This window comes from Marmota flaviventris, chromosome 17 (assembly GCF_047511675.1).
Source record: "Marmota flaviventris isolate mMarFla1 chromosome 17, mMarFla1.hap1, whole genome shotgun sequence".
In the NCBI taxonomy this organism is placed as follows: domain Eukaryota; kingdom Metazoa; phylum Chordata; class Mammalia; order Rodentia; family Sciuridae; genus Marmota; species Marmota flaviventris.
The window spans coordinates 60,941,541-60,967,326 of record NC_092514.1 but is presented as its reverse complement, the minus strand read 5'-3'; the positions used below and the strand labels follow the sequence as shown (position 1 = coordinate 60,967,326).

General features: G+C 58.7%; 3 protein-coding genes across 5 annotated transcripts; all 3 read right to left on the bottom strand.

Annotated features, from left to right (window-relative positions):
- Positions 1 to 1,059: 1,059 nt before the first annotated feature.
- Positions 1,060 to 4,075, bottom strand: LOC114101990 (keratin, type I cytoskeletal 16). The gene is made up of 8 exons (XM_027947200.2): positions 3,330 to 4,075; positions 2,802 to 2,884; positions 2,519 to 2,675; positions 2,245 to 2,406; positions 2,024 to 2,149; positions 1,508 to 1,728; positions 1,371 to 1,420; positions 1,060 to 1,246 (listed from the first exon to the last, which is right to left on the bottom strand). Exons 1-8 carry the CDS (start codon positions 3,825 to 3,827, stop codon positions 1,128 to 1,130), a joined length of 1,416 nt encoding a protein of 471 aa, XP_027803001.2. The 5' UTR covers positions 3,828 to 4,075; the 3' UTR covers positions 1,060 to 1,127.
- Positions 4,076 to 10,245: 6,170 nt separating this feature from the next.
- Positions 10,246 to 15,093, bottom strand: LOC114101984 (keratin, type I cytoskeletal 17). Of its 3 annotated transcripts, none has more exons than XM_027947191.2 (8): positions 14,662 to 15,093; positions 13,574 to 13,656; positions 13,017 to 13,173; positions 12,276 to 12,437; positions 11,593 to 11,718; positions 11,278 to 11,498; positions 11,156 to 11,181; positions 10,246 to 10,380 (listed from the first exon to the last, which is right to left on the bottom strand). In XM_027947191.2, exons 1-8 carry the CDS (start codon positions 15,091 to 15,093, stop codon positions 10,286 to 10,288), a joined length of 1,302 nt encoding a protein of 433 aa, XP_027802992.1. In that variant the 3' UTR covers positions 10,246 to 10,285. The 3 variants fall into 3 exon arrangements, with proteins under 3 accessions (XP_027802992.1, XP_071460112.1, XP_071460111.1); XM_071604011.1 differs by lacking the exon at positions 11,156 to 11,181 and adding an exon at positions 10,580 to 10,582 and having other exon boundaries at positions 10,246 to 10,442; XM_071604010.1 differs by lacking the exon at positions 11,156 to 11,181 and having other exon boundaries at positions 10,246 to 10,457.
- Positions 15,094 to 16,989: 1,896 nt separating this feature from the next.
- On the bottom strand, positions 16,990 to 24,132 carry LOC114101980 (keratin, type I cytoskeletal 42). The gene is made up of 8 exons (XM_027947171.2): positions 23,392 to 24,132; positions 21,141 to 21,223; positions 20,855 to 21,011; positions 19,622 to 19,783; positions 18,924 to 19,049; positions 18,466 to 18,686; positions 17,463 to 17,512; positions 16,990 to 17,293 (listed from the first exon to the last, which is right to left on the bottom strand). Exons 1-8 carry the CDS (start codon positions 23,854 to 23,856, stop codon positions 17,196 to 17,198), a joined length of 1,362 nt encoding a protein of 453 aa, XP_027802972.2. The 5' UTR covers positions 23,857 to 24,132; the 3' UTR covers positions 16,990 to 17,195.
- Between the last annotated feature and the right edge of the window lie 1,654 nt (positions 24,133 to 25,786).

Below are 25,786 nucleotides of genomic sequence, written 5' to 3'. Positions count from 1 at the left end.
CTTAAAATTTATAAAGTATGGAAGCATCAGGAAGAAGGAACAGTGACTGAGAGGTGTGGGCCATGCAATTAGTCAGGAAGGGGTGGGTGACTCATGGGCACGGGGCAGGGAGAGGCAGCAGGACAGACTCAAGAGCGGAGCAGTAAAGGAAAGGGGAACCATCAGGGATTATTAAGGTGGGGAGTCCTGATGACATCCTTGATCCGGAGCTTGACCACTTCTTGTGAGAAAGGTCTTTGAGTAGAAATCAGGAATGGGAGAGATGGACAGCAAGAGGCCCCAGATAGTAGCCTGTGCCCGGTTCCAGGGAGAGAGGGAGAAGCTGTGAATGTGGTGGTAGCCACAGGGAAGAGGAAGACATGGGTGGCAAATATTGCCTAGGGGACTCATCAGCATTCAGTTGACAGCTAAGGACAATCAGGAAGAGGAGGGCCTTGATGGAGTGGGGAAGACAATCCTCCATCAGAAGGTTCTCCCTTCCACCCTCCAACACCAGAGAGACAAAGGGTGGAGCTAAGAGCTCATGCTTTGGAGTCTTTGAGGTTAAATACCTAAAAAGGTAAAGTGATGGTCAGAGAAAGATATGGACTTTGTAGCCAAGTACACTTGAGTTTGAACTCCAAATGCCACTTCCTATCTGAACGGTTTTACCCAAGATTACTTAACCTCCCTGAATCCCAGGGGTGGTCAAGCCCAAAAGGAGCCCTGATCACAACAGCCCTCACAGGGAGAATAATGAAGGAACTTCTGTGGAAGGCTTCAAAGGAGACCATCCACTCACATCCAAAGCCTCCCCGCTTCCTGTGTCTCCCGCCCACCCCACCCCGCCATGGCATGGCGCTCTTCTAGGAAGACCCTTCCAGCTCCTCTGAGACACGTTGTTTCCTGCACCCCTCAGGGTATGGGGCCCCAGGAGGGTTCCTGGGAGAAACCTTCAACGTCCCTCCCATCAGCTCAAGCACAGAGATCACACAGGTTTGCATCAACCAGAAAGTCAGCTTTATTAGCCCACCACCAGCACAGGGAAAGGGAGACAGCTGGGGCCGCGCTGGGAGAAAGGGTCCTGGCCCAGGCCTCCCTCCAGGAGGCGAGGCCTGCAGGTGGCAGGAGGTTCTGGGAGAGGCAGATCAGTTCCTGGAGCTCTGGATCTGGCTCTGGCTCTGGCTCTGGCTCTGGCTCTGGCTGAAGCTGGAGGAGCTCTGTTCCTTGAGGATGGGCCGGGTCTGGCGAGAGGATGAGGAGAAGACTGCAGGAGAGAGAGAGGAACGGAGGTGAGAAGGGCTCTGGGAGCTGAGCAGACTCCTGGGCAGACCCAGGGGCTCTGCAGAGAGGGGCTCGGCCACAGTGCCCAGGATCCCCAGGAACCTTACCTTCCCGGGAAGAATAGGATTGGCCGGATGAGTGCTGGGAGGATGAGAGGCTGTGGGGGAAAGAACGGGAGCATTAGATGAGCTGGACACTGCAGGGGGCTGAGAGGCTGAGAGGTGACACTGGGGGTCCCACTCACTGAGAGTCCTCGCCCTCCAGCAGGCGGCGGTAGGTGGCGATCTCCTGCTCCAGCCGCGTCTTCACGTCCAGCAGGATCTTGTACTCCTGGCTCTGCTGCTCCATCTCGCAGCGCAGCTGTGCCAGCTGCTCCTCCACGCTGCCAATCAGCCCCTGGATCTGGGCCAGCTGCATGCAGTAGCGGCCTTTGGTCTCCTCCAGGCTGTTCTCCAGGGATGCTTTCTGAAAATGGAGAAGGGAGAGGAAAGTCAACAGAGGTGTTCACACCTGTCCCTCCAGGTCTCTGGGCCATGTTTCCTGAGAGATGCAAGGATTTTTGACTCCAGCTGGGTCAGATAACATGGAGGAAAATATTTCACCATTCTAGGCCTTAATTTCTCCATTTCTACAATGGATACTATGGTGGCTCCAGTTCCACCGGTGGGGAAAAAAAATATAGGACTGGATTGTGACAGTGTTGCGGGGGGTGGCCACTGCTGGTGACTTGGGGGCTGCAGTGGGGCTTCATCCTTCATACCATGCTAAGCTGGGACTGCAGCTCGATCTCCAGGCCCTGGAACACTCTGCGGAGCTCAGTCACCTCACTGCGGCCGCTCTGTATCAGTTCGCTGTTAGAGGCCACTTCTTTGTTCAGCTCCTCAGTCTGAGATAGGAGACAGGAGCAAAAGGTGTGAGGCTCTCCTAAGCCTCCCCAGCTAGGAAGTCCTCCTGTAGGAGTGCAGAGGACCCAAGCCTTACCTTGCTTATGAACCAGGCCTCAGCATCTCTGCGGTTCTTCTCGGCCATCTGCTCATACTGGTCGCGCATCTCATTCAGGATGCGGCTCAGGTCCACACCAGGGGCCGCGTCCATCTCCACATTGACATCCCCACCAGTCTGACCTCTTAGGGCAAGCATCTCCTAGGAAGGGATAGAAGGGGATGTCAGATCAGCTGACCCCTCTCCTGAGCCTAGGCAGATCCGGCAACTCAACCAACCAGCCTCCTAACCCCAAAGCCCGCTATGACCTCACCTCCTCGTGGTTCTTCTTCAGGTAGGCTAACTCCTCCTTGAGGCTTTCAATCTGCATCTCCAGATCGGCTCTGGCCAGGGTCAGCTCATCCAGCACCCTGCGCAGGCCGTTGACATCGGCCTCCACGGTCTGGCGCAGGGCCAGCTCATGCTCATACCTGGCAAGATAGAGTTCAGAGCCTCAGGTCCCCTCCTTAAGGTTCCCAAGGATTGATGTCTGGATGGATAGCCCTACACCTTTGTCCCCTGTCCTCTGCCCTCAGCCCATCGTGTTGGATGCTCACTTGGTTCTGAAGTCGTCAGCTGCCAGCCTGGCATTGTCGATCTGCAGAATGGGCTGTGCGTTCTCCATGGTGGCAGTAATGATCTGGAATGGGGATGACAGGACAGGAGGTCAGTCAAGGACCCTGCTGCTCAAGGGTGAAGAGCAGAGAGGGACAAAAGGAGTCTTCCCAAACTTGAGGATCAGCTGTCTGGCAGGGCAAGCCCTATATTCCCCCAACCAGGCTAAGACACCTCTCCACTTGGCTCAGGGTGTACAAGGATGCACCCACATCTCCCGCCGCCCCTATCCTGGACCCAAAGCTGAGAAATTGAGCATGCAGTATAATGAACTCTTGCATGGAGATGCAGAGTTCCAGACCCAGCTGAGACACAGAAATGCTGAAAAGGGACCCTCTGACACCAGTTATCTGTCCACTCTCCAAAGGCACCTCTGTCTCCCTGTTTGTAAATGGAATTGCCAACAAGAGATTTACTCAAGGCCACTGCAGCCCTTGTCTCTCTCAAAACCCCAACCATCAGTCACCCACCTTGTTCCTCAGGTCCTCGATGGTCCTAAAGTAGGGGCTGTAGTCTTTGGTCTCGGAGGGCCGCTGCCTCTGGTACCAGTCTCGGATCTTCACCTCCAGGTCGGTGTTGGCCTCCTCCAGGGCGCGCACCTTGTCCAGGTAGGAGGCCAGGCGGTCGTTGAGGTTCTGCATGGTGATCTTCTCATTGCCAGAGAGGAGGCCACCATCGCCAACACCAAAACCAGCACCAAAGCCACCACCGAAGCCACCACCAAAGCCGCTACCTAGGGCCCCACCAAAGCTGCTGCTGCTGCTGAAGCCACCGCCATAGCCGCCCCCCATCCCGCAGGCTCCCCCAGAGGAGAAGCGGGAGGAGGTGACCTGCAGGCCCCCATAGGTGCTGGGAGCCCGGCAGGATCCTCCGGCCAGGACAGAGGAGATGCGGCTGGAGCCACCACCAATGCCGCAGGAGCCATTCATGGAGCTGGAGGAGGTGAACTGGCGGCTGCAGGTGGTCATGGTGCCAAGGAGGAGGTGAGTGAGCGAGCGAGCGAGTCAGCAGAGGGAAGAGAAAGGTGCTCAGGGCGGCTGAGAGGATGCTGTGGCGTCTCAATCCCCGGGATCCTTTATATGCACCCGGGGAAGGCGTGGCCCTCCAACTGCTGACTCCGGGTTCCCCTCTGATTTCATCACTCCGGTCCCATCTGACTTCCTACTCTGGATTATTCAGCCCAGGGTGGACTCACTTCTCTGTGTGCGGTGCCGTCTCAGAGTTCCCACCCAACTCTGGGGGTGTGGGGCCAAGTGAAAAACACGCACAACTCGGAGTTAGTAGTGACTCAGGCTGGGCGGCCGGGAGCCGGTTCCCATTCCTGGAGCCCCAGGGGACAGCGGGGCCTTGGTGCAGGCTGCTTTGTGGCAGTCGCGTCCCCAGGCAGTGAGTCAGCCCAACAGAAGGACTCCCTGCCCCACAGTGAGTGCTTTGATTGAAAGAGCCCTCAGCGATGCCCTCCTGGGCTGTCTCGGGGTGCAGCTATGGGAGTTCAACATGCCAGGTTCATAGGAGAGAGCCGGGTTCATGGTGGAATTCTGTTTATCTCACTGTGTGACCCGAGGGTTCTCACCTCCCTTCTCTGGGCCTGTTTTTCCAAGGCTGGGCTGGAGGGTTGGGGCATCTTTTCTAGATCTAAAAATCCCAGGACTCTCTTTCCCCATTGGCTCTAGCCTGGTTCCGAGGTTGCCATGGAAACAGCACCCACTACCAGCTGCATTCCTAGACTGCTCTCCACAGCCTGCAGAGCCCAGACAGGTCCTCTGGTCCTTGGACACTAGCTTTCTCATCTGTACAAGGGGAGAACACACCACCAGCCACAAAGGAACATGCAAGGAAGGCCCCTTGTCCCTGCCCCATGACCAGCCCTGCCCTTGGCCTCTCCTCAGCCTCCCATCCTTCCCTTGCATCCCAGCTGCCCCTCACTCCACCTCTCCACTGTAGCACCCCACCCAGGGCCCTGCACCCCCACACTCCTACCTGATGAGCACCCCAACTCAGTACATGGCTCCTCTACTCCACCTACTGCCCTCACCTAACCTGGGGTACCCACCTTAGACTGTGGCGGGAGGGACACCCTGTCCTGCCACTAGTTTTATATGTGACCCCTGGTCCTGCCATGACCTCAGAGTCCCCACATGGAAAGAGTCCTGCCCAGGGACCAGTTCTCAACAGCTCTCTGTCATGTCCACAGATCCCAGGCTGGGCTTGGCAGCTTCATTCATTCAGCGGGGGAGGGGAGGAGGACACTACGAATCTCTGGTCCCCTGGACCCTCAGGCACCACACAGACTGCCTGACTCCAACATGTTATATCCCGTTCTGTGAGGTGGGCCTCAGGTGGGTCTCCCACACTAGTCCATAGTCAAGGGAGCTGGCTTCCCAAGACATCATCAGTCAACAGGGGATAATATATGAGCCCCAGCCTGTCAGCTGTCCCAACCTATGCCCTGTCCACTATCCGGAGCCACTCTCGTTGAACTTCTTAAATGTATATAATTTTCCTGATCCTTGAATTAACCCTATAAAGTAAGGAGGACTGAGGGAGAATCAGAGAGAGGAAGGGATTCACCTAAAGTTCTCAGCGTTAAGCCTTGGAACAGAGGCTCTCCAAACTCCCACAATGCTCTGCAGGCAGGGGCCAAGGAACTTTAATTTCCACCCACCTCCCAGCAGTGCCTGGCATGAGCTCTGCCCACAGTGGTCATGACCTTGGCCTGAGAGCCTGCCCTGGCACTGAAAGCTGGAGGGAGGATTGGGGATCTGGGCCAAAACATAGAGGCCCCCTTGGGTGCTGTGGGGTGACCCGAGATGCTGGCCACTGTCCTTGTTCTGTGGTGTCTCGGTTGGGGTGAGAGAAGTCCAGAGAGGCCTGCCTGTGCCTGAACTGTGCTGGGACAGGAAATTCTGTCTCAGCATGACCAGAGCTGAGACACAGGGTTATTGCCACATCTCATTCAGGCTCATGGGCCATCAGCTCAGAGGTATGAGCAGAGCTGATGCAGGCACTTTGGGGGCTGGACCTGGGAAAAAGAACCTGATAGTGCCTAACCCTAGCACAAAATATGAGTAAAGAGACTTCAGAATCAGGGACCAAAACCCCAGTGTCCAGGCCTGGAGTTCAACCACAGACTTCACCCTCAGGGCTAGTAATGGCCTCAAAGGCCACCAAGCCCCAACCAGAGAGAGAGTGAAAGACTGGCCCGGGGTTGAACAGCATGCAAGTGGAGAAGCAGAGCCTGGGATCCAGCTCCAACTGCCCAGCCAAGGTCCACACCGGCTCTCAGCCTGGGGTCTCAGGGATCTCTTCATTCTCTGCCCCCAGTGTGTGTGTTTGTACCCCACCACTGAAGGTCTTGGGGTGTGCTCACTGCCCCATCAAACCACTCAGCCAACACCACAGATCACATGCCCACTGTGTACCCAGCACTCAGAGGCTGGGGTGGGGGAGATGATGGCATAGATTCCAACCTTAGAAGAATTTGTCACTTGACCCTGGAGAGAAAACTGCAGCCAGAAATACAGCACTCCCTGCAGGGAACCCTGGGTGCTCGGTCCTCGGTCACGCCCTATTGCAGGAAGCAGCAGCTCAGGAGGGTCACCCCAAGCCTCAGCTGTACAGGAGGGAGCTGCCCTCCTCTTCTGAACCCTCTGAAGGGTCCTCTCCTGGAGAGGCTGCAACTGGGCTTGGGAGGTACCAGTTGGCAGACAAGGAGTTGGGACAATTCCTCCATGTCAAGGTTGCACACCTGCCCCAAGCTCATCAAGACCAGGACCTCTCAGCCCCTACCAAATCTAGGCACCACCCCCGCCCTGCTTTTCCCTCCATCCTTAGCCCCACCCCTCTCAGGATGAGGTCATGTCACTCTTGGAGTTATCCGGGAGACATCATTGGCCAATGCCCCGCCTCAGCTTGCCGTGATCATCAGAATCCCCACGCAGACTCCAGCCCCTGCTCCAAACCCTCTATTAGCATTGCCCAGGACAAGCCTGGTCCTGGGACTGTTTTACAAGCTCCCCAGGAGATTCCCATGCTGGGGAGGCAGAAGGTAGCCCAGGGTGCTGGGAGGTGGAGAGAAGGGGGGGGCTGCACACTCCCAGCCCCTGGGGGGGGCAAGCCAGAGCCGTGGGCTTCAGAGCCCCACTGGAGCAGGACAGACCAGCCTGGAGTTGAAGCCAGCAGGGCGGAGATTGGCAAGCCCTTTAGCTTCTCTGAGCCTTGGTTTCCTTTTCTGGGAAATGGGAATAACCGTGGGATCCTACAGGCACATGAGAGGAGAAGGAGGGACATAAACAAAGCCCCTGGAGGACTGTGGCCACCACCACATTTATTCAAAAGGTGTCTATAAGTACCCACCATGTGCCAGGCCCTCAGATTCAAAGAGCAAGACAGAGCAGCCTTCAGAATACACAATCTAGCAGGTGAGAGAAGGTGGTAAAGACAGTGCCGGTACTCTGTGGTCGGGTCATGATGGGTACAAGGGAAAGAGCAGGCAGGGTCCCTAATGGCGAACAAATGTCTGAGTCCAGACCCTGGCTCCGTGCCTGGTTCCCAAGTCAGGAGGACTTCAGTGGGTCCTTTCTCCTCCTGCACGTTTGATGCCCACCATCTGGGGGAGAGCAGTCACATCCCCTCACACTGGTCATAAACAAGGGGCCTTCAAGGGAGCCCGATGTTCTATCAAGCTCAGATGCAGCCTCCTTTGTGCCTGGGGCAGGACAGCCCTGACTCTGGCTCCTCTGCTCCCCTCAGCTCCCCAAGAGACCCACAGGCCAGCCACTGTGCCCGGCTTGCCACCCCTAAGCTAGGGCCTCTCAGAGCAGACACTGTCCCTCTGAGCCAAGGCCTGTGTCCTCTCCCTCCCACTCAGTGTGGAGCCAGGCGCAGAGCCAGGCAATGTTGTAGGCAAAGCTGCCCACCAACCACATCCTTCTTCCCCAGGCCATATGTCAGGTCAGCCCCTGCCAGGGCAGCAGCATGGTGGAGGAAGAGTCCCAGGGCTGGCTTCAGCAGGCCTGGGCGTGGCCTGGGAATCAGGTGTGTGTCGTCATAGGAGAGTGGGTGCGGCTACTCCAGGGGCAATCACAGACCACAGCTGTGGCCAGGGTGATGGGGGCGGGGTTGCAAGCTGGTGTGGGTGAAGGATGAGCCCTCTCCATGTCGTCCCAACACATAGGTCCCCAATCCAGGGTCAATTGCATAAACCCAGAAGCCTGAGCTTGTTTGGGGTGCCCAGAAAAAACACCAAATCTCCCCACACCATCCCTTGGAAACCACCCCCCCCAACATGACAGCCACTGTCTCTGCTGGCTTGGCACTCGCTCTCTGTCACCCGCCCCCTCAATCTGTGGGGAGGGACTTAGACCCCCCAGACAGGTACAACCAGAGCCGTCACCAGTCCTCCCTACACTCTGGCCCCTCCTCACCCACCCCCTCAGGAAGAGTGGATCCCTAGAGTCTCCAGAAGAGGGACAGCCCTGTCTGAGAGCCAGTGGGGCTGGGCACCTCTTCCCAGCACAGACTGGGATCACTCCCCTCTCCCGCCCTGCTCCACCTTTGACATGCCAGGCTCCAGGAGAAGGGCTGAGTCACTGCTCCTGGAAGCCTCAGTGTCCCCATCCATACAATGGGGTGCCTTTCCCAAGACTCTCCCCAATTCCTGGGACTCTGGTTCAGATAAATGAGCTCACCCTCCAAGATGAGCCATGCACAGTCCCAGGCTGGTTCTTCTGGTTGTGGGCAGATGTGCCGTGGGGGGTGGGGGAATGGGCCTCCTGCCTGCCCCCATCGGATCCCGATTGTCATATTTGCTGCTAGACAGCAGAGAGGCACCAGCTTTGATGGAGAAGGGTCTGCCTGGCTTTGAGTCCTGCAGGTGCCCCCATGGGCTCATTTCCGGGCTCTATCCGGTCCTGGGGTACCAGACTGGAAGGCCATTAGCGACTCCTCTCACCCTCGTTTTACACGGCAGCTTCTAAGGTCCAGAGATGACCTGCCACCACCCGATGAACCCACACCCCAGTGACCATTGTTCTTGCCATTGCCCCCACCTGCTTGTCCCATCCCTGCTTGTCCCAAGCCCCCACCGTGCCCGGCCTCATGGGGCTCTGGCAACTCCTGTCTCCTTCCCCCCGAGTTCTCACCCCCACCTCCAGGCACTGGAAGATGTTGCAGGACCCTGATTTGATTCTGCAGAAGCCGAACCCCTCCCCAAGGCCCTGCAGTGAACTGGGGTGGGGACACCCTCCTCTCATTAACCCCTTCCACCTGCCTCCACTCCTCAAAGAAAACCGGAAAGACAGGGCCCGACCCAGTGGCTTCCGGATTTACTCGAAGGAAGACACAGGTGTTTCCTCAGACTTCCAGGTGTTTCCTCATTATTTCCCACACCTGCCCCAGAATGAAACAGGGCTGGTGCTCAGGGTGTCCGAGGAGTGGCAAGAGTGGCGGGGACAGGACTGCCCCTCCTCCCCTTCCCTGCCATGCAGTTTCCCACCCTCCCTCACAACACCCCTGCCCCAGGTGGGAAGCCAAGAGGGGCCAGTGGCCAGGGAGAAGGGCCCTGACTCCGGGCACAGCCACCCTGGAGTCCCCCACTTGCCCACCCGGTGCTAGCTGACCGTCTGAGACATCCCCAGAGAGGCCCCACCCTTTCCCCTACACAGCCTGGGGCCACAGCCATCCCAGGTACACTGGCTTCCCAGGCCCTGTTCCTGGGGAGGGGCCTCGGGAGCCCCTGTTGGGGGTTTCCTGAAACTCCCACGGGAACCTGGGCCCTCACCCCAGCCTGCCTCCTCCACCTACCCAACCTCTGGGCCTCTCCCAGTTCTCGCCCACCTCCTGCCCCCTCTAGGGGAGGAGCAAGAACTGGATGAGTCATCCTTGGAATTCAGTCCTGCACCTGAGATCTTCTGTCCATTTATGGATGAGAAATGAGGCCCAGTAAGAGGAAGACACTTTCCCACTGCCCAAGGTCTCAGAACTACACGGGAGGCTACGGGAGGCTACCGAGGCCCAACCTGATACGCTGACCCCACTCCATGTCTGGTTGGACCCAGACAACCCTCCCAGATGACCAGGGCAAGATGGCTCAGGAAGCAGAAAAGCAACCCAAGCTCTCCCCAGACTTACTCTTTACCTGGTCCAAGCTGACCCCTGACCTGCATGTCAACAAGGTGGGTGTCTGAGGACTGCTTCCCCTCCCCCCGTCCCCTCCCAGTCCATCCTTTGTCACTTATGCCCACTTCAATAGCCAAGGCAAGCACACAGTTCACATCTGGGTCAACAAGCTTTATTGGTATCAGACGGGACAATATGAGAAAGGGACTGAAGCAAGGTACTGAGGCTGGAGAGGCCAGAGGCTGTGGGGCAGAGGGGACAGCCACCTCCCTGCCGTGTGGGGGGCTGTCCAGGAGGAGCTGAGTCCTCAGCGGGTGGTCTGGTGGACCTGCTCGCGGGAGGAGATGACCTTTCCATCCTGGACCTCTTCCACAATGGTGCGCACCTGTCGGGTGGTCACGGCTGCAGGAGGAACCCGACACTTAGAGCTATGCCCCTGAGTGGCAGCCAGCCAGCCCCCTCCCCTGGTCCTCTCCCAGCTGCTGTGAATGTTTGTGCTGTCTCCTCAACATCACGTCCCTCCTGTCCTTGCCAACACCTCCATCCCATCCCACCCTTCACGGTGACTTCATGTTTCCTGAGTGGGTTATTTGATTCTGACACGCTGCACCCTTCTGCAAGAGAAGGGCCATGTAGACCGGATGCCCCATGAAAGGGGTTCTATCTCCAATTCTGTGCAGTCTCTGATACAGGGATTATGCCCCCAGCTTCCCCATCAGACTGGAGTCTCCAAGACAAAATCCAGGTTCCCATTACCCCACATTAAACTAGGATCCATCTTTGCATTAGACTGGGATCTGGAGGACAAGGACAATGTCTCTATCTCCCACTGGCTAGAGTCCCCAGGAGACAGGACTGCTTTTGCTCACCTATCAGGCCTCAGGAGCAAACATCTGAGACCTTGTCTCTATACTCCCATCAGGGTTAGAGTCTCCAGAGCTGGGACCATGTCTCCAGGCTAACAGGGTAAGGACCAGTTCCCTGCCCGGCCCCCTCCTCAGAACAGCCAGGGCCTCTTATTTGATCCTTTCCCTGAACATCAATTCTGAGTCCTAACAGGTCCACTCAGCCACCCCCAGTCATCAATGAGGAGCTCCTTGGGGACTCTGTCCCAGCAACGTGCAGGTGGGTTTCCTGCCCCTTGCCCTGGCCCATCCCCAGCCATCAAGGTCCTTACGTTCTTTTGGCTTGTACTGAGTCAGGCTGCAAAGAAACACAGACAGGGAGGAGATTAGATGGAGGTCTGAGAGTCGGTGCCTCGCCCCGAGGCCCCCAGCCCTGGCCCTAGACCCCACTCACTGGGCATCCTCGCCCTCCAGCAGGCGGCGGTAGGTGGCGATCTCCTGCTCCAGCCGCGTCTTCACGTCCAGCAGGATCTTGTACTCCTGGTTCTGCTGCTCCATCTCGCAGCGCAGCTGTGCCAGCTGCTCCTCCACGCTGCCAATCAGCCCCTGGATCTGGGACAGCTGCACGCAGTAGCGGTTCTCCGTCTCTGCCAGGCTGCCTTCCAAGGATGCTTTCTATAGGAAATGGGGGGAAGCAGGGGTCAGTGAGGGTGGCAGTGCCCCCTCCCCAGCACTGGGTCCACCCCCCGACACACAGCAGCATTCCTACCATGCTGAGCTGGGACTGCAGTTCGATCTCCAAGGCCTGCATGGTGCGCCGGAGCTCGGAGATCTCGCTCTTGCCACTCTGCACCAGCTCGCTGTTGGTGGCCACTTCGCGGTTCAGCTCCTCTGTCTGCAGACAGGACATGGGACAGAGCAGCATAAGCCTGGGTCCCTTCTCCAAATCAGATGGCCCCCGGCCGCCACTGGCTCAGACAAGCACCTTGACTCTTCTCACTCCCCAGCACATCCCCCTCCCCAGGGCCATGGCCACCTTCCTGACCTATCCTGAACCTCTCTCCTCCTTCTCACCCACTTCTCACTTCCTGAAGCCCAGGAAGGAACTCTGAAGTGTTCAATCTTTATGGTTAACCCCACAAGTGGGAGGCAGAGAACAGGAAACTTGAGGGCCAGCCAGGACATGTAGCCTGGCGCCTGTGCTAGTTCCTGACTTCTTAGAGAGCAAGGGAAACTCCCTCTGCCTTTTTTCCTTGGGGGCTCCCCTCCTCCCCACCCGTCCACCAAGCCCCAGCTTTTGCTAAGTTCCAGGTCTGTTGATGTGTTAGGTGACCCTGATCCCTTAAGTCCAGGCCCCTCACTGAGGATGGAGCAGCCCCAAGATGCTAGGCAGTGGGCTACTGTTGGGGCTCATGCTCCTGCACCCCCATCTGGCCTGCAGCAGCCCCCCACCTTGCTAAAGAACCAATCCTCAGCATCCTTGCGGTTCTTCTCCGCCATCTTCTCATACTGGTCGCGCATCTCGGACAGGATCCGGCTCAGGTCCACACCAGGGGCTGCATCCATCTCCACATTGATCTCACCGCCCACCTGGCCTCGCAGGGAGTTCATTTCCTGTGGACAAGGGGGATGTGGGCATGAACATCTGAACCTGTCTCGGCCCCCCCACTCCCAAGTTCCCCACACCCTTCATCTGGGTCTCTCCACGCCCTACTCCTACGGACCCCTCTTCTGCTCTGCCCAGCTGCTTTCCTTAGACCCTCTTAAGGATTTCTGATCCTCTGCTCACCATGGGTCCTGCCTCCCTCATTAGACTGAGAGCTCTCCAAAGAGCTAATTCTTAGGCCTGTGATCCTAAAAATTTCCTCTTCCAACTTCCAAATGGATTTGCAAGGTACAGATTTGTGGGTTTAAAAACTGAGGCAGGATTCCACATCCCCACTCATCTGCTGTCATTGTGAGGGAGGCCCTGGTGGCTCCTGGGAGGTTTTGGATGCAGAGAAGCAGTGTGGTATATGGAGGAGGCTGCCTTCTGGACCATTGGGATCAGGGCTCTGTAGATGGGGCAGCCCTACGCGGTGACTAACCCAGTGAGCCTGCTCTGCTCTCTCCCATTGCCTCAACCGCAGCCCAGCCCCAGGGCCCTGCCACCCACTCCTCAGCCTCTTTGACCTGCTGCCCCTGCCACCTCACCTCCTCGTGGTTCTTCCTGAGGTAGGCCAGCTCCTCCTTAAGATTCTCAATCTGCATCTCCAGGTCAGCCCTGGCCAGGGTCAGCTCGTCCAGCACCCTGCGCAGGCCGTTGATGTCGGCCTCCACACTCAGACGCAGGGCCTGCTCTGTCTCAAACCTGCAATGGCAACCAGGGACTTCAGTGGACTTGGACTTGCAGGACAAGGCCCTGGCCCCTGCCCTGCCTTCATTCTGCCAGGGCTCTAAGGACTTATGAAGTGGAAACAAATTCCAGCCTGGAGCCCTAGAACCATCACAGAACAGGACCCCACTCCACCCCTCTCCCTTGCTTCTCCCCCTCTCTGCCTCCTTCCTCCTCTCCCTCTCCTACCACCTGCCTAAGCCCAGTGACCCCTCAGACCTGGCCACATTTCTCATTCTGAACTAAGGGGGTGGGCTCTTGGCCCCTAGGACTGCCCCACCCCAGTTTCGACCTAGCCACAAGCAACAGGGGAGTCCTGGAGTGAGGACGGGGTGCCCCCTGCTCTCCCCCGGCCAGTCACCTGAAAGGGACTTACTTGGTACGGAAGTCATCAGCAGCCAGACGGGCATTGTCAATCTGCAGCAGGATGTTGGCATTGTCCACAGTGGCTGTGAGGATCTGGGGAGTTGGGAAAGCAACCAGGTCAGCTTAGCTCCAGATTCCGAGCAGGCCTCCCTGCCTGGGGGCCAGGACCAGCTGCCTTTTCAGGAACCCCATCTTCCCACCAGCCTCTCCCATATACTGTGCCATCATTGTTGGCAGAAGCGGGCAAGAGGGATTCTCATGAGCCAAAACTTGCCTCCCCTACCCCTATCTATCCCTAACCCCCCTGCAGGGCTCGCCCTCAAAGCAGAGGAGGTAGCCGGCTGGGAAGGTGGCAGCTCCAGAGGAGAATGGGAGAATGTCTTCAGCCCAGACATTCAGCTCTTCCAGAATTCCAGAAAGTGAAGAGGGAGTGTGACCAATCCCCTGTTGACAGCTAGCCAGATGGTGCCCCTGAGGGTCTCCCCCTAAAGATTGCTAGAGGAACCCTCTCCAACAGTAATTTCAAATCAGAAATCACAACCCCTGGGAAGTGCTAACCTGGGGCTCCATCATTCAGTCCCACTCCCTGGGGTTTGCAGAGCTCCAATCTTGAGGGACAGAGAAATCCCTAAACAAGGCCCATGAGAGACCACCCCTATGCTGAGCTCTACCTCTGCCCTCCTGCCTCTCCTCCTAGCAGGTACCATCAGGAGCTGGCTCAGACCCCCATCCCACTACTCCAGGTCCTGCCGGCCTCTGCTCTAAAGGAGAGATGCCCATGTGTCCAGATGCCCCGCCTGGGACCAGGCCTCCACATGCATCCTCGAGAACTATCCCGCAACCACACGAGGAGACAAGACACTGCCTGAGGGGAAGATCGATGCTCCAAGGAGCCTCACAAGGCCTGCTTCTCTGTGGCCCAGGATGCTGCCCCAGGAAAGGGCAATGTGGGCCACGTAGGGTCTCCACGACAGGCTCTGGACGCCAGGCCCTAGATTTCCTGCAACCCTGTGGCAGCCCAGACTAGACTCCAGGCCTTCTCTATAGGACATGGGAGAAGTCATGCTCCCAGGGGCCCCTCCTGTCAGCAGGCCCTACCTTGTTCTTCAGATCTTCGATGATGTGGTAGTAATGGCTGTAGTCGGGGGCGGGCCCAGGGGCCTGCTTCTTGTACCAGTCTCGGATCTTCACCTCCAGCTCGGTGTTGGCCTCCTCCAGGGCCCGCACCTTGTCCAGGTAGGAGGCCAGGCGGTCATTGAGGTTCTGCATGGTGGCTTTCTCACCTCCGGCCAGCAGCCCATCAACGCCCCCAAAGCTGCCTCCATAGCTGCTGCCAGAGCCGAAGCTGTAGCAGCTAGAGTAGTTGGCACCCCCCAGGGCACTGCCCAGGCCACTAGCTGACCCCAGCCTGCAGGAGCCGCCACCCAGGCTGCCAGACAGTCGGCAGGAGGCGCGGGATGAGCCGCCCCCCAGGCCAGAGGAGCCCTTGATGGAGCTGGAGGAGGTGAACTGGCGGATGGTGGTCGTCATGGTGGCAGCGGGTGGCGGGCACAGAACGAGAGGGCTCAGGAGGTAGCGAGGCGCCAAGGTGCGTGTTACTGCTGGGGCTCGCCGCTTCCTTTATAGGCCGGCAAGTGGGCGTAGCGATTACAACAGGCTCGCTGCTCTGTTTCCATTCCCCTGGGCTTTCATCACCCTTGGCTACCTGCCAGCTCCCAGGTGGCTGTGGGCCCCCCTCCCCTCCCAACATCAGGGCTTTGCCTCATTTCTCCAAACCCCCGCGCTGGGCGTCTGCATGTGCATGTGTGTGTCTCTGGTCTCAGGTCCGTCACCTGTGAATCAGGCTGGCCCTCCAGCTATGCTTTCCCATGACCTAATACGGAGAAGAGGAGAAGGCAGGACGTCACCGTCACAGGCCCTCCCAAGCAGCTGCCACCTCAGCAAAGGCTTCCTGGACGCTGGGTCCGATGGAGAAATGGCATGGCCCCCGCCCCCACCAGGTTGCTTTCCTTTGCCACACATGGCAGTCCCAAGGCTGGGTGCTAGGGAGACAAAAAGGATGGAGCACCCGTCCTGCCTTAGAATCTGGACTTGAACCCCCCAGCCCCCAACAACACAGGAACCCCCTGAGCCTCAGGTTACTAGTCCAGGTCCCAGCTGAGGAAACTAGGGCTTAGCAAGGGAGCCAAGGTCCACCCTGCCCACCTCACACCAGCCTGGGCTGGCGGGGCTCCTCTTAACCCTTCACCAAGCCACTATGCCCATTCTCCCAAGGACTCCCCTTCTGTGACGCCCTGACACCTAGGGATGCACTTCTGGGGCAAAGGCTCCTTCTGGTCAGTTTTCTGGCCTGACCCCATCCCTGGGTCATTGGAACCCAGCCTTCTCTTCTAAATCTTCCCTTTCCTTCCCCCTACAGGTGACGTCCAGGGCTGAGGTATGCAAAGCAGAGCTTAGCTACAGGATGGGGAAATGGGGGCTGTGGGAGGAGTGGGGTGGTAAGAGGGTATCTGTGAGTGGTGTGTTCATTTCCACCCTCCTGACCCCTTCTGTGCCCCAAGAGACCTAAGGGAAGGATGAGGGGCCCTTATCCCACAGCCAAACAGAAACCTAACGGACATGGCTCCAAAAAAGACTCCTCCCTGGAGCCCTTCCTCTCCAGACTCCCCAAGATGTGACTTCCCAGGGCGGCCATGTGCCCTGCCCCACAGCTCCACCCTGCCCTGCCCACCATCCCAAGCCCAGCCCTGGGTCCCAGGGTCCCGACAGGCCCGCTGGGCGGAATGTGGTCGTGTTTCAGGCTGCCAATGTGTTCCACCTCCCAGACAGGCCCAGGCAGCCCCCAGACAGCAGCTGAGAGCGTTTCCCCAATAGCCCAGCCGCTGCCAAGCCACCAAAGCAAACAGGACGCCCCCCACGCTCACATGTACAGTGGCCACCCCACCCCCCACACACCCCCAGCTGAGCCAGGCAGAGCCGGTCTGGTTTCCTGGGCAGGCTGGGCAGCTGCCACCCCCTCTCATCCATCAGTAGTGCTCTGGACCACTCCTCTGGAAAGCCCCCTGCCCAGCCCCTGTCCTTCTGCCCTTGAACCACCCCGCCCCCCGCCCGGGCCTGATGCAAGGAGCATTCTTTAATTGCAGTGTTCCCCAGAAAGTCTGTGGGGCCCTCCCAGAGACCAGCCACAGAACACAGGGACCCAGAGGCTGATTCTTGGAAACTTCCCGGGCCTAGCGGGCCATCCCAGGCCTCCACCCTCGACACTTCCGCCTCCTCCCCTCTCATCTTCCCAGGAACCCCAGGCCTGAATGGAGTGGGCAGGACAGGTGGGCAGATGACAAGCGATACCAGACGCTCAGTGAACTCTCCTCCCCCAAAATCCCTCAGCCCACGCTGCCCAAGCCAATGACCAGACCAGATCACAAGTTGAAGGGCTGAACTTCAGCAAAGCTTTAATTGCAGTCACGAGGCAAACTCAGGAGGCCCCTGATTGGGGGGCTGCAGGAAGCAAATACAGAAAGGCTGAGCAGCTCATGGGGTGGGGCCCAGGCAGGCGCTTGGGGCCTGGCAGCAGCGTGCTGGGAGCTGGAGGCGATGGCTGCCCCTTGGCCTTCAATATGCTGAAAGGGGCATCAGTGAGTGGAGCGGTGGACCTGCTCACGGGAGGAGACCACCTTGCCATCCTGGACTTCCTCCACGATGGTGCGCACCTGGCGGCTTGTCACCGTGGCTGCAGGTGGTGAAGGACGGGGCACAGGAGCCTCAGGCGGGAGACCCTACCCACACCAGCCACCCCATCTGCGGCTCCCCCAGTCTCCCACACAGAAAGATCCTCAGCCTCTCCCCTCCCGCTGGGTCTGCGCTGCCCCTCCCTTGGGCAGGATGGGGCAAGCTCTTACCTTCGCGGGAGGGCTGCGAGGCCAGGGACGAGGAATACTGAGAGGCCAGGCTGCAAGGAGAAGGGGACGGGTCAGCCCAAGGGTGTTGGCTGGCCAGAGGGCCCCTGGGAGCATACTGGGGAGGATCTGCAGCGAGGGAAGCCAAGGAGGAGGGGAGAGAGTTCCCTACAATCTGGGAACTCACAGCTGGGAGCGCAGAGTGCACAGGCGGGAGGATGAAGCCTCACAGTGCACAGCAGGAGGAAGAAAAAGGGACAGCCTCAAGGCACTTTGTGGCTACTTTGTGACCACTAACCCAGAATTTACAAGGAGGAGCTGAGCAAGTGGTTTTTCCATATCCTGAAGGGCCCAGCAAATAGACTCAGGAGAGACTGTGGTTAGACTACAGATGGACTCCACCACTGTCAGGAAGCAAAGGGCTAGAACATGTGACTCAGCGTGGAGACTCACCAGGTGGCCAGCCCTTCACAGCAGGGTCTCCATCAACATTCCCAACTCCAAACCAGAGGCTCACCCGCCCTGCTCCTAGGTTTGTCCTGGCTGATAGCGTCACCAGCCACACAGTTGACCAGACCAGAAACTCAGGGCCATCACTACCCACTTCCTCACGTGCTCACTTGACGTTCACTGAGCACTGACTGAGGCACGTGGGCCCCATGCTCGGGTGTCCAGCCCTGCCTCTCTCCTGCCCCTTCTCCCACACACAGCAGGACTCCTTTGGCCTGACTCTCTCTCCTGACTGATCTCTCCAGCCCACCCTAGCCCCTCTGATCCATTTCTCCCTCTTCAGCCCAAGTGAATGTTCTAAAAGATCTAGAAGGTCGTGCCCTCCTGCGCTCCAAATCCCTCCATGGCTCCCAACTGCCTACACAATCCACTCCAGATGCTGTCCTCTGGAAGTCGGAGCCTCCTCATGGTCAGGCCCCGGTGGGGTGCTCCGTCTCACTCCCTGGGCAGAGTCGCCTCCAGCCCACCCCAGCAGGTGTCGGGCACCCCCACTCACTGGGAGTCCTCGCCCTCCAGCAGGCGGCGGTAGGTGGCGATCTCCTGCTCCAGCCGCGTCTTCACGTCCAGCAGCACCTGGTACTCGTGGTTCTGGCGCTCCATGTCGCAGCGCAGCTCGCAAAGCTGCTGCTCGATGCTGCTGATGAGCCCCTGCAGCTGGGCCAGCTGGGCCCCGTAGCGCGCTTCCGTCTCCGCCAGGCTGTTCTCCAGGGATGCTTTCTGTGGCCCGAGAGGCAGGGGTCATGGTGACCATGAGCTGGGACCCTTTCCTGAGGCGGGGCACCCCACAGGGGTCCCCCCCCCCGTGGGGCTGTGGGTGCAACCAGCACAGTGGGGCTGTAGCTGGGCAGAGACCCACGCCATGGAGTGCCAGTGAAGGCTGGGCAGGGAGCCCCGGCCCTCTGAGCAGGAGTCTACAAGGTGGGGCCACCCTGGGCGGGAAGGGCCCAGGCCTACCATGCTGATCTGCGACTGCAGCTCGATCTCCAGGTTCTGCACCGAGCGGCGGAGCTCTGTGATCTCGGTCCTGCTGCTCTGCAGGGCCTCGGTGTTGGTGGCCACCTCGCGGTTCAGCTCCTCCGTCTGGAAGGCAGGTGGTCCGCAGGGGCTTGAGCAGACGTTAGAGGGGGATGGGGCGGCCCCTACCCTCTCTCCCAGATCGCCCCCCCAGCATCTTCCTGGCCTCTCTGGGGCCCCAAAGGCATCTGTCCCCAGAGACCCTCTATGCCTACATGGAACTGGACAGACATTCGCTCGGTTATCCCCAACTGACCAGGAGGACCTCAAAAACAGGGATCAGGCTTTATTTTTTGTATGTCTGTTAATGTCCCTGGCACCCTATAGATAGATGCTCGGTGTGTGTTTACCCCGGGTGTGAGTTATGGATCCCAAAACACATCCTGCAACACCTGTGGTGGGAGGAGCCCTGGCCAGGGCTGTGGAGACCTGGACCTGTTCCCCAGGCCACCACGGAGGGCTCAAGCTGAAGCCTCTCCCGACTCTCGGTTCACATTTAAGCATGAGGGCTGGTCCAATTGGTTTCCAAAGGTCCTTCCAACTGGGACAGCCTGCGGATCTGCGAGGGCTCCAGCACACAACAGCACTGGCACATGTGCCCACACGTGAAGCACACCTGCTCCCACACGGCCACCCACCTTGGTGAAGAACCAGTCCTCGGCATCCTTGCGGTTCTTCTCGGCCATCTTCTCATACTGGTCACGCATCTCATTCAGGATGCGGCTCAGGTCCACGCCCGGGGCTGCGTCCATCTCCACACTGACGTCCCCGCCCACCTGGCCACGAAGGGCATTCATTTCCTGGGCAGAGAAAACAGCAGGAGCTCACCCAAGGCCATCCTAAGGAGAGGCCCCAGGACCTCAGAGAGGCATGCGCTGATGACAGACAGACCAACGGCTCCTCATCCTGACGGCCCCAGGCGGATGTCAAGTCTCAAATGCACAGAGCTAGGGATACGACAATGTCCCCAACACACACTGAGACGCTGAAGGGAGATTCCACCCATCTCCAGCATGTGGGGGGGGGGGGGGCAGGAGAGAGACAGCAACTCCCAGCATGCAGAGGAAGAGCCAAGGCAATCTCATTGGCCACACTGACGCCTGCCCTGTCCCCACTACCACCCCAGAGCACGGGAACAGGAACACCTATGCTGGTGTCAGCAGGAGCCAGGCCTCACTGAAGCAACTGCACGAGGGAAACACTTTCTGTATGTCCTACTGTGTGAGAATCCGGCACCCCCTACAGCCACAAGAAGGGAATCGAAGACCACTTGTGTCCCTGAGAGAACACTCCATTCTTGGACTAAGCCTTTGGGTACCTAAAACCTAGAGTTCTCTGGAAAAAGGAGGCAGGAGAGATGGCGGAGAGGTGGAGTCAGACCTGAGTGTAGATCTGGTCAGACAGACCTGGGGTGAGGTCCCTGTGCAGACTTGGCTAAATTCCTTAACCTCTCTGAGCCTCAGTTTCTTTACTGGCAGAAAGAAGGAAAGAGTATCTTTCTCCCAGCAATGTTGTCAATATCAGCTGCAGTAATTGCTGTGAATCACATGTAATGTGCTGGGCAAAGGCTTCTTGTTGTTAGGACTATCACTATTATAATTAATTATAATAATTAGCATTGTGTGTTAGACTGATTTACTCATTAGTGAGTTAACTGCCACGAAGCAGTGAGCCAAGCCTCAAGGGGCAAGGGAAGAGTCTTTGGAGGATGGGCCCCTCCAGGCCTCCCCCAGGGCCCTCTAAGCTCGGGAGTCAGGGTCAGGGCTAGGAACTGGACTGAGTTCACGGCCCCACCTGGGGAGATTCTGCAGCCCAGGCCTGCTTGCTCTCTCCCAGGAGGGCCTTTCCTGGGTTCCGTGACCAGGCCTCACCTCCTCGTGGTTCTTCTTGAGGTAGGCCAGCTCCTCCTTCAGGCTCTCGATCTGCATCTCCAGGTCAGCCCTGGCCAGGGTCAGCTCGTCCAGCACCCTGCGCAGGCCGTTGATGTCGGCCTCCACGCTCATGCGCAGGTTCAGCTCCGTCTCGTACCTGGAAGGGTTTAGAGGTCTGAGCCACAGGTGCCACCAGGACTCCCCGGTCAACACACAGGGCACTCGTGATGTGCAGAGCTGGGAACCCACCACCAGCCCCCGGGGCAGCCTGGGAGCCCAGACTCACTTAGTGCGGAAGTCATCAGCGGCCAGACGGGCATTGTCAATCTGGAGCACCAAGCTGGCATTGTCGATGGTAGCTGCCAGGATCTGGAAGAGGTGGTGGGTTCCCTGAGCATACTCCCTAAGCAGCCCCGAGGCCTGGCCACACCCCTCTTGCAGCCTTTAGGGAATGCGCTAGAATGAGGATGATGAGGGTCCCTGTGGTGTCCTCCTCTGAGCACCCTGATGTGAATTCCAAGAGCCTCGGAGCAGTGGGGACACCATGCCCAGGCACAGGTAAGCAGGGACACCAGGACAAAGATGCTTATGCACCCCTCCCCCATCACTGTCACCCTCTCCAGGAAGCCCTCCCACATGCCCCATCTGGACCCCTGCCCCAGGCCCCCTCCCTCCCACTCTCCAGGTGGCAGTCTGGTTTCCAAGACTTTTCGGGTTATTTCCTCCTCCCCTAGAATCTGAGTTCCAGGGGAGCCAGACAAGGCCATATCCACCTCATTCCTTTTGGAATCCTAAGGACTGGGCACAGCGCCTGGCCCAGAGTCAGCCCCCAGGGTTCGATTGTCTAATTAAATGATGGATTCATTCACTGATTGATGAGGTTATGACAGCTCCCACCTCTAACCCAGAGCAAAGCTGTTTGGTTTGGTTTGGTTGGTTTTTGCAAGGCCTGCTGGGCAGTTGAATGAGCATGAGGAGGAGCAGAGGGCTGGATATCATCACTGCTGCTGTCACTGGGATCCTTGGACACATGCAAGAAAAGCCCCGATGGAGAACCCCGGGGGTACAGAGGGAAGAGCTTGCAGGTGGCACTTAAGCTGGGTAGATCTTGGACTGGGACAAAAAGACCCAAAGGCTGAGGGTGTGGGAGGGACAATCCCCAGCCAGGCCATCCCTGGCATCGAGGGTCACACCAGCTCCCCTCTCAGGCCTCACTCGAGGCCCTGAGTTCTGGGAAGTGACCCTGGAGCCGCTGAGCCTGAAGACCAATTTGTTCCCCTCTCTGGGCCTCAGTGGGCCCCTCTATAGCCGACATCTATCAGAGCTCAGTTCCTACCCACCTCAGTGCCCAGGAGGCCGGCTGGAACAGGGAGGGCCCACTGTGAACACTTCAGAGGGACCGAGTCTGGTGCCGGGTGCGCCGGGGGCTGACGGTGAGGTGCTGGCTAACCCCGTAGCTCAGAGCACTGACTCACCAGGGCTCCCCCGGGTTCCCCAACTCCCCAACCAAACTGGTATCTGATCTGGCACTGCCAGTGCCTCCGCTTCCAAGGCGAAATGGCAGGAATTCCCTGCCTGGTGGAGGTCCCGGGCAGGAGCAGACAGAGCCCCTCACAGGGCAGCCTCAGGCCTGGCTCTCCACCCAGCAGCCTGGGCAGGCCTCAACGCCGAGGCCCAGCCAGGCCCAGCATGCCCTGCTGCCCCCTCAACCCCCACTAGGACCACAGCTTGGCGGACACTCTCAGAATAAGTTAGTACCAAAGACCAGAATGATCATGTTTACAGACCGCGACAGCCATGTCCTTAGAGGGCATGAGGGCATGTATGAGTGCAGGGGAAGGTGGCGGGGGTTGGGGGGGGGGGTCTCCTCCATTAGACTAGCTTCAGACTGAGTGGGAAAATGCAGCTTCTGACCCCAGGGGCCCCTCAGTCTGCCAGGAGAAACATGGTCCCTGCCCTCGGAGAACTCAAGAGACCATCACAGAGAGTAGGGAAGACCCACACCTAAAGCACACAGACTGAACCTCAGAATGTTAAAGAGACTCGAAGACCTGGGGACAGAGGCAAGTGACATCCATCCAGAAGGGCTGCCTGAAGGAGGCATGGCAGGCAGGAGGGCAGCCTCAGAGGGGCAAGGGATAGCAAAGACACTCCAGCCTCCTGTTCCAAAAGCCGCACAAATCCTTCCCAGTCCTCTGCCTTTGCCAAGCTGTTCTCTACACCAGGAACGCCATCTCTGCCTTCAAGGTTCTGAAGACTTCCCCGTCTCTCCTCCATCACCCACCCCGAATGTGCTCTCTCTCTAGGGAGGGAGGTGTTCTACTCTGTCCCCCTGGAGAGCGCCCAGTGACCTCACAGCACAAGGTGTCCTCCAGGTGCAGGACTCAGACTGGCCAGGGCTGGGTTCAGAGAAAGGGAGGGAGGGAGAGGGAGGGATGGGAGTCTAGATCCTTGTTTGCAAGGATCTGCAGTTGGATGGGGTGAGTCCAAAGCAGGAACGCAGGGCAGAGGACAGAGGGCAGAGAGCAGGCTCCCACCTTGCTGCGCAGGTCCTCGATGGTCTTGAAGTAGTGGCTGTAGTCTCGGGCAGGCCCGGGGCCCTGCTTCTTGTACCATTCACGGATCTTCAGCTCCAGGTCGGCGTTGGCCTCCTCCAGGGCGCGCACCTTGTCCAGGTAGGAGGCCAGGCGGTCGTTGAGGTTCTGCATGGTCTCCTTCTCACCGCCCCCCAGCAGGGCATCCGACACCCCAAAGCTGGAGCCAAAGCCCCCACCCAGGTTGCAGGTGTAGCCACCGCCATAGCCACCCCCGAAACCCGACGAGAAGCGGGACGAGGTGACGGACATGTTGCCGCAGCTGCCGCCTCCCAGGAGGCTGGGGGCCCGACAGGCACCCCCGACGCGGACGGAGGACATCCGGGAGAAACCCCCGCCAGGCACGCACAGGCCCTTGACAGAGCCAGAGGATGAGAACTGGCGGATGCTGGTGGTGGTGGCAGCCATGGTATCCACAGGTCAGGCACAGGGTCTGGTCTGGACAGAGACCCTGGGCCACTCTTTATAGCCAAACTGAAGGGAGGCTGGGCCCCTGGCCCTTGAAGTCCAAGCCAAAACCCCAGCCATATAATTTTCCTCTGTACCAGCCGCCCAGGGCCTGGGGCTCAGGCTGGACATGCCAAATGCTTCCCCTAGGCCCCTTCCTGTGCCCAGGCCCAGCCTGGGCAAGATGGCCTCTTAGCAGTTCATTGTTCAGAAACAAAGGTGGTGTTGGAGCCTCAGCCCCGGGGTAGGGTGATCCTCCATCTTCAGCGGCAATTAGGAGGCTGAGCTCATTCTTGGGGGGAGTCCGGAGAACCCAGCCCTGGGAGCAGAAGGGCCTGGAACAAGGCTGCACAGGCCTGGGAGCCAGAGGGCCGGTCTGACCCCCCACTGAGCATGCCAGGGCCTCAGGGGAGAAGGTGGAGAGATTTGGAGCCCAACCTCCTCCCCCAGGTGTAGCGTGGCCCCCACAGTCCCTGCATCTGAGTGGGGAGGATGACTTGAGGGAACCCCCAGCTCCTTTAGGACTATTCTAGTCTGCAAGAGGAGACGTCGCCCCAGGCCTGGGGGATTCCTGAGTCAGGGGAACAGACATGGTCACCGACCCGAGGGAGCTTGGGATCCAATTCTATCAGGAAGCCAGGGTGGAAGCCGAGTTTCCTCACTTGTAAGAGGAGATCATTCTGTCTCCCAAGGCTTTGGGGGGAATCTGGAGGGACAGTGACATCAGTCAAGCTCTGTCAACACTGTAGGCAGGGGTGGGGGCCAAGGGGACGGGGCCTGAGGTCACAGGGTAAAGGTGACCTCCCAGCTCACCCTCCACAGCTCTCAGCCCTGCGCCTGAGCCCATCCAGAGGGAATCCCGGAGGAGGTGCCCGGGGAGTGGGAGGAAGCAGGCTTATGGCCAGGGTGGCCCTCAGTGAAGAACCATGTCCCTGTCCCAGCAGCCAGCAGGATCCCATAGCCTGGCAGCCGGCACCCACTCCACCCAACAGAGATTAGCAGCCTAATCACAGCGGCACTAATGATTTAGGCACTGCCAGGACACTGGCGTCTGCGCTGGGCCTGTTTGAATGTGGAGCCTCAGGGGGCAGCCAGGGCCTGAGGGACAAGGTGCATGGGTGGCCTGGGCTGTCTGCCCACAACTGGAGTCAGGGAGGGAGGGAGTTTTCTCTGTGACCCAGGGTTCCTGTGATGAGGCTAGACTGCTAGAAAGACTTCCTGCTTAGAAGTTGGCTCTCAAACGGGGGTGGGGAGAATATTAAAAATGTTAAGATGAAGAAAAAGAGGGTTCTCTCTCACAGGATGGTTCCCCTCATTTGCCCAGTGCCAGGGTGGGATTGGCAAGGCCATCTGGGAGAGGGGCAGAGCCCTGACTTCATCCTGCTCCCACCGTGCCTGTGAAGGGTATGGCAGGAGGAAGCTCAAAGCCAAGGCTAGAGAGCAACTCCAGACCACCCCAAGGTTAGACATCGAGAAGAACTTCCTGGCAATCTAGATTGTCTTGGGGGACAGAAGAGACCCTGAAGAACTTGGATTCACCTGAGGGGGACAGAGGCAGGTCCTGCACCAGCCGACCACCTCCCAGGGGAGGACACAAGTGAAGGCCCTTCTTCTTCCTCTGCCAGAGCCACACTCCCAAGAGCCCTCTGCCCCAGGAGCTGACTGGCCTCCCCCAGGTGGGCCTCATTCTGGGCTGGGGGAAGGACTGCCTTGCCTTTCAGCACTAACCTTGGAGCAAGCCCGGGCCTGGGGAGGCAGCCAGGCTGCTGTGACCCTCCCTCTACACCTCTCCCTGCAGCCCAAGCGCCCAGCCTCCCTGCTTCTCTGTGGCCTCCCCTCCCTGGTGCCTCCTCTGGGCATCCCTCTGGACTGAGTCTCCTCAGAAGCAGGA